This window comes from Glossina fuscipes, unplaced genomic scaffold, assembly GCF_014805625.2.
Source record: "Glossina fuscipes isolate IAEA_lab_2018 unplaced genomic scaffold, Yale_Gfus_2 61514, whole genome shotgun sequence".
NCBI lineage: Eukaryota > Metazoa > Arthropoda > Insecta > Diptera > Glossinidae > Glossina > Glossina fuscipes.
The window spans coordinates 887080-897885 of NW_024003726.1; the positions used below are offsets into that span (position 1 = coordinate 887080).

Genomic DNA, 10806 nt, shown 5'->3' on the forward strand with positions numbered 1-10806 from the left:
AGAGTTCTCAGCTTACATTTAATATAATCAATTTATAACGCCTTACGGCCAATTTTTGTATACTTACTGAACCTGCGAAAACAAGTAGATTTATTATAATATTCAATGTTTATTAGTACGAGACCAGCTAATTATGACTATAAACTGTTATATGTAGCGAAAAGACGGACGATATAAGATAGATTACATTACAGTTAACCAGTTAATGTTAATAAGCAATTGCGCTCGATATAGTTCACGCTTTGAAATCGTAACGTTTAAGGGAAATATTAAAAATTTTTACAATTCAGTCAGGCAGCAAGCTCAGCAATATTAGCATAATCGGCTGAAAGCATTCGTCGGAAGATACGAAGGGATCTGCTTAGAAAATATTTAAATCCGCGCTATTATAAAACAAAATCCAAAATTCTCTCACTTGAATTTTAGCTATAACTAAATGGGCAAAAATGGGGGTCAAACACAATATTAAGGAGATCCTCGTATGCTGTACAATTAGAAGTTGGGAAGAAATAGGCTTCATCGTCTCCCATACACCGAAAGATTACAGCGGGCACTAAGAGGTCGGAAACACTTTGTTTAAAATGTACAAGATTCTTGTAGGAGTAGTGTCGGTCAACAGTGGGATATTCGCGTTAGAGATATACCGATGTTTATGATAAATTTTCCCCAGATACCAATAGAGTGTTGGAATGATATTGCATTATGAACAGCAATAAGTACTCTACCACCTCTTTTGCGAAGTCTATGCAACTGAAAATCAAAAAAAAAAAAATTCGGACTTAAGAATGCCTTATTATATTAAAGGCAAAAATGTGGTAGTTGGATTTTGTAGAGTTAAGAAGCGTTTTATTTAATTTAGTTTCCAGACCCCGCAAATTTTTTTACAGAAAAAGCACCGACGTTTTGATATATCATGTTCAGAGAATGTCTTAGCGTTTTGGTGGATGATGGTCTAAAGTTACAGGGTGGGTTTATCTTCTACATGAGAAAGAAAAATACTTAAGAAAAATACGTTGTGCTCCATTTTATCACTTAAAAATACAGTTGAACGACAGCATCCGTAGAATAGTTTTAAATGTTGTGAACTCTCTCGGTTCAAAGAAGTTGACGTTACAGATGGAATATTGGAGAAATCAGAATCAGGCGGTTTGCGTTGAATGCATTACAGCAAAATCTCGAGACGGAAGTCAGACCAAGTCATCATCAATAGACCCGTCATTATTATCAGACGCAAGACGATCATTACTTGGATTCACATTCTTGGCATAATTAACAAAAAGCAGACCGGCTGTATTTCTTGCAGTCCTGGAAACTTTTGAAGTACGATATTCAAAGAAATTTCGATTGCTAGATTCGTTTTAGTTATTTTATGGAAGTGCGCACGGTTCTATAAAGTGTATATCCTTTTTGACTTCACCAGCTCTAGCGCCTTATACTAACGGAGCAATAATGTCAGCAAGTATCGTCAAGAGTAATGTCGTAAGTTAGACAAATAGTCACCCATACGATTACCTGGGCCGTTTAACAATAGACATTGGGCCAAAGCACCCATATCCAGAAATGTCTAAGTTGAGTCAGAGTCTCATATCAACTATATATATATAAACTTTGCAGGATATCTGGTGCATAGGTATGGAAACAACAAGCGAAATAATAAATCGTGTACAATGGAAACTTCTATTATTAACTAAAAACTCCTATTATATATCAGAAGCCGGGCCTGTTTCCATAATATTTAAAAAACAAAATTGAGCGTGTATTAAAAAAGGAACCTTAGAACATAGTTTGCTCAAGTTATTACTCTTCATTAGTTACTGCTATTTTTCGAAACACCTAACCCCATATGAAAAAGGCTATTCGTCTTTTCAGGTTGTTAACGAAATGGGTTATCTCTTGAGTATCATCGCACATAACCTAAGGTTGGCCAGACAGACTGTGGGTCGCCCCTTAGAAGAAGTTTTAGTTCGAAAATGCAATGAGTACTCAATATAAGTAAGATGAGTACTTCAATTCTCAGCATTACATTTAACATTTAACATTTCCTTTAAATGTTCAATGCGTCTAACTTTATCCTGCGGAACACTCCCCTTATCATATCATTTGTAACAGAATATTACCATATTTAGCTTCATAGCATAGGTCGCAGTGCCAGGCGGCACCCCTTTTGTAAATAATACTAAATTAACTCATACTCCTATTCGCTTATAAATACATTTGAGTTCGTCATGAAAGTTTGTCTCCTGTAGATTTATGACACATCAGAAGAAAAAGTGTTTTTTACAATTACTCACACGTACATTCGTCCTAATAATTCAATTTATACCTTTATTTAAAGTTTTACTACATAGTTGCGAACATCACATATTTGATCAATCAAATCAGTCATTTTGATGCCAAGCTGAAAATCCTACAAAAACAGTATAGAGAAGAAAATGCGTTTGCCTTGCTAAGTGAAGACAAGGCTTTACAGAAAAGAATCGCCAATTTGCAAATTTACCTTGTATCAAATGCCTCCAAATTACAGACGCGATAAACCTGTCCTTGAGTGTATGAACAGCAGAAACCACCTAAATAATTCTGGAAAGAAAAAGAACAGACTACTACATTTGTTAGAGATCTGCCGGAAAGAAAACATGGTATTTAACATGTGAACGGGGTCAATCACCTTGAATTTGTCCTACTAAAGACCAAGACCAAAATGATTTACGATTTTGCTGCCAACATTAACAATACAGCCTATCTAAAACATGCCAACGTGCTCGGGAGCATGAAACTTCAAGCCTTAATAGAAGGCGTTCGTGACTTTGAATTGAAGAAGACTGCTTCGGACTTAGATAAGACCAGCTAATAAATTGTGAAACTCGATATTAAATCACGGAAAAACAATTCTACATTCTTTACACTTCGAATAAAGTAAAATAGCTTAACAACGTCCGCAAAAATTAAAATGTTACTGTGCTGAATGACACCACGAAGATCGTTGATTAATATAGCACAAAGCAAGAAGCCAAAACAATACCAGGAGAAAGAGATATCATTTCAGAATGGGCAAATTTATACACTACTCGTACGTGAATGCGTTTCTTGGAAAAAAGAAGCAAACATATTAGTTGCTTGCACAGGTTCAGATGATTGTTTGTTACCACAACGCATATGTATTGGCTTCACTTATGTCTACGCTTTGTTCTGTAGAACGTTTTAGCATGTATTTTATACATATAACTGATATATCTTTCATCAACTACGAATTATATATTTTTAACCGGAAAAATGAATTGAGGCCCCACTTTTTTTAACTTATTAGATAGCCTATTCCTTTCCTTGCGAAGTCTTCTGAGTCCCTCCGAAAACCAAATAGGACAAATGTTACATAATTTAACGAATGTAAAAGGCACGAAAATTGAAATGGGTTCATTTATTAAACCATAAAATTCAGAGCGTAGGTACTGCAAATTAGATGTCTAGGTATACACAACTCTATTGCATGATCATGTTTTAATTGAGGAAAAATTTGCTTTATCAAAGAGATACCGTTTTACCGTGGCATCATCCAGCACATTGATACATCCAGCATATTGGTAAAGATTACATCGAGAATTTTATTCTAAGAATTAACGATAGTATTACGTTGGGGAAGACGTACTTACGTACTAGAAGTGTAAAACGCTATCAAGCGATATGAACGGTCATCGGTGTTCCATGTCCACCAACTGTACTAAATTAAAGTCTCCCAATGCGATCAACAAATCGGTTGGTTTCAACATTTGGGATGGATTAGTTAGGAATGACAGGAGTTTTAAATATGTAGCTATATCGCACGATGGAAGGATCTAGAAGCAAGAGATAAAAATATATTTATATCTATTATATAAAAATTCTACATACATCCAATGACCGAAAGATACTAATTCGGATGAAAAGAAATTGCTTACAGCTAACAGAACACTTCACCCTCTGTTATCAGGGGAATAATAAAATCTAAAAAATACAAGAGCTCCCGATCTCCAATGAATGTCAAATGACATTGAAGTCAACAACAGTACTGCAAAGTATGTTTACATATAAAATGACTAATTCTATTGAATTAAATTTCCAAAAAAGTAATAAAAGGAAAAAAGTAAGTTCGACTTTAGTGGACTTTATTAAATGAAATATCGCTCATAGCTTACAGCCATTTTTCTAGTAAATCCACGATGCCAAATTTTGTCTGTATTATTAAAAATTTGTCATTGGCGAGATAGAAGACAACGCCTTTCCTTTTGAGCTACTTTGGATCGTTTGTTTCAGTCGCATTTTAATCACAGAGCCACATTTTTCCAAGTTGGTTGCATCAAAGTATTGTCTTATGTAGCATCAATTCAGGCTTCGACACTGTTTTTGCTGCTTATTTACCGTGAACTCCGCTCTTTTCCCCCATGTTTATCTTACGTGACCTAATTTTTACTGTCCTAATTCCCAATCTGTTAAAAAATTTCTTCTCTTCTTTTCAGCGGGGATTTTGGTACCCAAATATAAGATTTCTCTTTTTATTCAATCTTATACAAACAGCTTAAAACTGTTGTTTAGTTAATGTTTTGTTTCGCAGGTATATTATAAGACACGACATGCTAGTCTTCCTTCATTTTTTTAAAAAGTTAATTGAATTGGTCAACAAGACTGCACAGCATTTTTACCAACAAAGTTTTTCTTTAGCACAATATTATATATAGCCTGGATCAATGCACTAAAGGTTATTTGCAAGTTAAAGATGTAGATACGAAAGTGTTCGAAAAGTTACTGTGGCGATTTTCGTAGGCAAGGTCACAATAAAATGGGAACAAGAATATATGATATGGTCGGACCATAGATTCTGTATTAACTAATTATTACTTATAATTAATTGTTTCCTCATTATTTTCTTGAAAAATTTTTGGAAGAGACACTTTTAAAAATAAAGTTTTGGTGTATATTGTTCGAACAAAAGGAAATTCTGGGTTATACAACTGATAAATCCTGACTGTTGCGAAAAATTGAAGGAAACTAGCAAGACAAAAAAGTTAGCAGATAGATACTCGATCCAATTTTACCACTAAGTGCCGACAGCGATATTGCTTACACGAAAGTAATCATGACTCATGTTGCAAAGAATTATGAATGAATGCCTGCGCAGTAGCAGATAAATAGACCTGAAATTATTTGTTAAAAAACCCTTTGTTGCGATAGTGTCACGATGAATATTGACAAAAACCTTACTAATGTGGAAAATTTTAATTGCATTTAAATTCCAAGTTAAAATAGAAAAAGTAAAAGAAGATTTACAAAATAAAAATTAAAAACAGGGGCCGTCTTTGCCTTCTATACTTTCTATGGAAGAACTTTTGCCTGAATAAGCACTTATATGCTTGACGTGAGGGAAAACTGATTTACCAATACGATAAATTTCTTTACATTTTCAACTTTAACTTGAGCTTGATATTTTTGAAGCAAATGTTGCTAATATTATCTTTTAAAATATCTGCCTTTTTACTGCAAATTAAACAGAAAGTTTAAATAACATATTGCAACTTCGCAGGCAACAATGTCACTAATATTTACAGTGAATACTTTTTCCATAGAGGGAATGCATCTTGGTTTGCGTCTCTTGCATTATTTCTTGATAGTTTTTTCCGTTTTTTGGGTATTTCATTTAATCTATTCTGCTTTTTGATGAAGTATTTATCAGTGTTTCAAAAAATTTGTGTTATTCCAATTTTTTTTATATAAATTTAGTTTTGGTCCATGCTGCTATGTCACTCTGCTATCGATATAAACTCTAATATTAGGCTTTGTAATAATACTGAGCGGTAAGGAAGACGTCTTTATGCGAGGGATGTCAGTGACTAGAGTTTACTGATTATTTCTCAGTGTGTTTAAACAAGATGGAAGACTTGAATGCCTCCGAATCAATTCAAAAAGAAGACATACAGTCGAAAATCATGTAAAAAAGTAAGTGAAAAAATTATATGCCGCAGTGAACCTTTATTTTAAAAAAACCAAATGAATAATGGATGGTTACGTTTCATTTTCCATTTTTATGCATATACTGTAGAACTGGACAGAGAATCTACAACATTGTGTCTATCGTAATTCGTAACTAATGAAATAAAATATAGTGGAATACAATTTTTTTGCTTTTGGAGACAGAGGTGTTCCCATTTTTGTGCTGCATGTTAGTCATGTACTTTTATGAACTTGATGTTTCTTGTAGAACGCCCACATATCGTACAAAAATTTTAATGTTGAAAATGACAAAAATTTTGTGCGCCCGTCTAGCTATAGCGAATTTTCAGCCGGGTAAAGGTATAACACGTTCCGAATACATACGTATCCACTAGATTGTGGCCACGCGTTAGTCCTTAGTTCTCTCTAACCGGCACTGTGTTACGTGTAGTGTATAATGTAATAGGTTGGCGGGAAAGTCCTGTCGTATATTATTCATGTACTTTGTTTTAACACAAACCCATGAGATTTAATGTGATCTCCACAAGTTGAATGATGAATTCCTAACTCTTCTATAATTTCTCGACTTGTTAAATGTGGATTATTTTCCAACATGGATCGCAAAACGTCATTATCGATCATTTTCTTGGAGGCTCAGATTCCCAGAACGAAATTCGTTAAACCATCTTTGACAAGTACGAACAATTACAATATCTTTTCCACATACCGCACTTAAATTTTCACATGCAATCGACGCGTTGCTTCCTTTTTGGAATTCATGCAAAATGCAGTGCCATAAATGCACTTTATCTACTGACATGTTTTTCACTTTAAATGTCACAAGTAAATGATGAACGGTAAAAATGACTCCTTCAATATTACGTAGCGGCTAGAAAAATCCTAATGACTCACTAGCCACATGGTTTTTTTAATTACAAAAAAATTGCCTGCCTATTTAAAAAACGGCAGATCTTTTCCTCCAATATAACAATGGTTTCCCTCTTTAATCTACATGCAACGCTGTAAGTTTTGAAACTACTATAATGGGCGATTAATTCTTCTTAAACGCTTAAATTTTCATTAACGTATTTCGATGACATGTATGCATTGCAATAATTTTTGTAATATTCTCGATTTCTTTGGTGGATTTTGCTGATGACGTTTGCAAACATTTGCTGAATCACCCAGACATAAATGTGTTATCATTTTCTAGTGTGATCCTCTTAACAGAAAAACGTAGGAATAATTTTTCTTGTTTTGCTTATTCGCGAACATAGGTAAATCCTGAGTCTTTTTTCAAATAGAAAGCATTCGGTTCAATTTTCAGTACCCATAACGATTTTGTATATTTCACTCAATGCTCTTTGCAAGTTTTTCACACCGTTTGAAATTATCTTTTCCTTTCTTAACTATCCTTTTGAGCAGATTTTATACTCTGCCGTATTTAACGCAACAATCTTTCTTGCGTGCAGAATATTGTGAAAATACTAGTATGTATAAAATCTAATAACACATTAGTCAATAAGTTCGTAGCAGCACTACTAAAACAACAACTGAGAGTCAAAAATTTATTAATTTATTCATTAATATCCTTCAAGAATAATACAGTCATTCCAACGTTTCTCTAACATTTTATGTCTTTGTTATAGAATGACTCGTCTAATCCTTCATTGGAGACGCATCCCCTCCTGATGAGTATTTTTTTTGAAACTTTCAAACAACATTTTGGGCCACATCTGAAGAATATGGTGGATATGGAAGCAATTCGAAGTGTGATTCGTGCAATTTTGTCATTGTCGTGGTCAACCTAAAAGAGCATTCTTCGTAGTGTTTCAGCCGTAGCGAAAGAGCATTTTTTTGGCTTCTTTGGTGACCTTTTTTTTTGCAATTTCGTCATTTAAACGCACTGATAATACTATCTACTATTCCTTTACTCTTTTTCAAAGTAGTCGATGAATATCATTTCATGCGCTTATACTTTCAGTCGCCTTTGTGTAGTTTTCACCGATTGCTATCCACTCGGCTAACCGTCCTGACTCTGGAGTGTAGGGGCGAATCCCTGTCTCATTCATTGCCACATCTTGAATGAAAATATCCTTTTTATTTTAACGACTATTGAGGGATGGGAGTATACTCGTCTAGTCATAATGTTCGCCACGACCAAAAAGAAAATTTAGGGACCATATAAAGTACATGGTACATATGTCTGTTTGCCTATGTGGTATGCGACCTGTGTTGTTAAGACCTACTTGTTGGCTAAAGTTAAGAAATTGACTTTAAAGTAATAACATTGGAAGTTCTTGCATGATGCTTGATAATGAAGATAAGTTAAATTGGTCATAGAATGAGCCCAAAGTAAAGCGTCAAGTGAACGAACGTCAGTTTCTCTGCACAAAAATTTGTAGATTTTTGGTCATTACTCATAAATTATGAAAGTTAGTATAATGCAATTTCCTATATTATGGAGAACGCAATTATTCGTATACAAAAATGGAAAAATTTGGCTACGCCCACAAACACTGACATGTGCAAAATTTTTGTTTTTTAGATTTTTTTGGCCTTTTCTACTTATTATTCATAAAGTAAACAACGGTCTATCTAAAAATATGTTAATTGTAAAGTAAATATCGTGAGTACCATAACGGAGCGGATTTGTTCGCTATATTGGGGTTGTTTGTCTGTTTTCTTAGTAGTGCTATCAATTGAATACCAAATGAAAATGTTTGAGAGAAGCATGCGACCGTATAAGTATCCTAATTTTAAATTTAATTACGCAAACGTCACAAAATCGTCGACTACATTGTTCTTAAAAATCCCGTCGATATGCGTATCAAATCAGAGAGCTTAGAGAGTATAAATGGATTTGTAATTGAAAAGGAGAAAATAAATTATACGAAGAGATTTCTTTAAACACATAAAAATTTGACAGTTTCGAAAAACCCAATTTCTTACACATTAAAGTCTTAAGCGCCACCAATTTTATGCAACAGTCTTGGCGTTCATAAATCCTGTTATTTTCGCCGAGAATGAGTGAAGATTGCTTTCGTCGTTAATTAACTGCGGTGGATATGCAAAATTCGGCTCTAGTCTAATATACCTACTTTCCTTGTTTCGCTTAAACGGTTCTCCCAATCATCAACACGTTGTTGTTTTCAATTAAAATTGAACAAACGCGATATCAACTTCGAATAGAGTTTTCTCGAATACAAATGTTCACGCAAGATACTAAATATACTACTTTCTTATATCATTAAAGTGTCAGCCATCACGCGCAACTTCCCATTGCAGTCTTCCAAATCGATTTAGCTCACACATTTTATGTGCTCTGGAACAAGTGCTATATTCAGGCGTGGAAAGCCTTGAGCATTACGAATGCCCATGCGACTTTATTAAAAATTATCAACAAACTATCCACGAATTTCTTTTTGTATGATTTGATTGTCAACATATTTTTTCTAGTGATTGTGGTACTGGTCCGAATGTCAATAAACTTCGATGCATCTCATTTGAGAATTGGTACTATCCACAATTCATATGGATTCGTCAATTCTATTTGATATTACGAATTGATTGGCTGATGTCCAAAAATTGTGCGAAATTCGATTATCCCTTTAAGTTAATTTTCGCGTAGCTTCAATGTTTTCCTCAAATGCGGCAAATCGTCATAAGCAAAGTCTGCAATTTAAGGTGTATTATAATCTGATGTGGTGCAAAAACCATGGTAGAAACAATCGTGCAGACTGAAGGGAACACGATTTTTCGAACTAATTACTATTTTTCTTTTTAACTCTTTTATATCAAGTTTTATAATAACAATGGAAGTGATTTGAAGAATGAGTTAAATACGTATCAGTACCAAGACAGCGCTACCCTATTATGTGACAGGCTTATGTGTTTCAATTAGAAACGAATTTAAACCGCGCACATAGGGCTTGCTATTTTATCACTAACAGTGAAGAAGAGGAATGCACATTAAAATATTAAGTAAGAGATAAATTATATTCTTTGCAGTAAAATTCAAGAGGCCCACATTTTTGGAGGCCGATTAATTTACTCTTGTTGATTTTTTTTATCATTTCTCTGATTATGTCGATCTTATATTATTTTATTATTATTTTCGTTTTTTGAACTTAACAGTTTCTCTCTATGTTCTATTTTCTAATTTTAATGTGATTAATCTTATTTTATAATATTGTTTATTTCATTTATTATTTAAATATCGTAGAGACCTAAATAGTTTATTTTTTAACCAAGTCATCTCAATAGGATTAATTTATTAAACTCTTATTTATTATTAATTTTTGCAAATTTTTAAGCCGGCGGAACTAATCCGAGAAACTGAAGTATAAGTATGACAATGCTAAAATAAACAAAATCAAAATATGAATAAATACATATATATGTATTTAATTGTTGAATTAGATGTAGTTTAAGACTTAAGATCTTGTATTAAATTTAACTGAAGAAGAAATCAAGTAAAATAAAGCAAACATCGATAACACATTGCATAAGCTCACAAAGGGGAAGTTTACAATAATTGCGTTCATAGAAGGAAACTGTATTATAAATTGTCAGTGCTGCTATATTATTATATAAGGAAAATGACAAATGTATGAGCGCGCTATTTTTGTGTACTACACGTTTTGTTAGATGTTTGCAAAAATTTTTATCAGCGACATGTACAGATAAAAATGACAAAGAAATGGGAAATGCCACTGTACATAACGGTTGAATTCGAGGGTTTAGACTTATCAATATATAAAATAACACTTTTCAATTTAATATTATTGATTTCTTCACGTCCGCCGACGCTAATCATGGAGCGCTCAAAATTTTTCTTCCAAGTGC

General features: G+C 33.5%; 1 protein-coding gene across 11 annotated transcripts in view; it reads left to right on the plus strand.

Annotated features, from left to right (window-relative positions):
- LOC119643656 (plasma membrane calcium-transporting ATPase 1) overlaps window positions 1-10806 on the plus strand; it is a 192817-nt gene that overhangs the window by 95977 nt on the left and 86034 nt on the right. Inside the window, exon 18 of one of the 11 annotated variants that reach the window (XM_038043052.1) lies at window positions 5749-5942. The exons of 9 other annotated variants lie outside the window; for them this stretch is intronic. In XM_038043052.1, the coding sequence (XP_037898980.1) occupies window positions 5749-5826 (78 nt within the window). In that variant the 3' untranslated portion in view covers window positions 5827-5942. Of the gene's footprint in view, window positions 1-5748; window positions 5943-10274; window positions 10377-10806 lie in introns of those variants that run through there. One more of the 11 variants, XM_038043054.1, reaches the window with a different exon arrangement.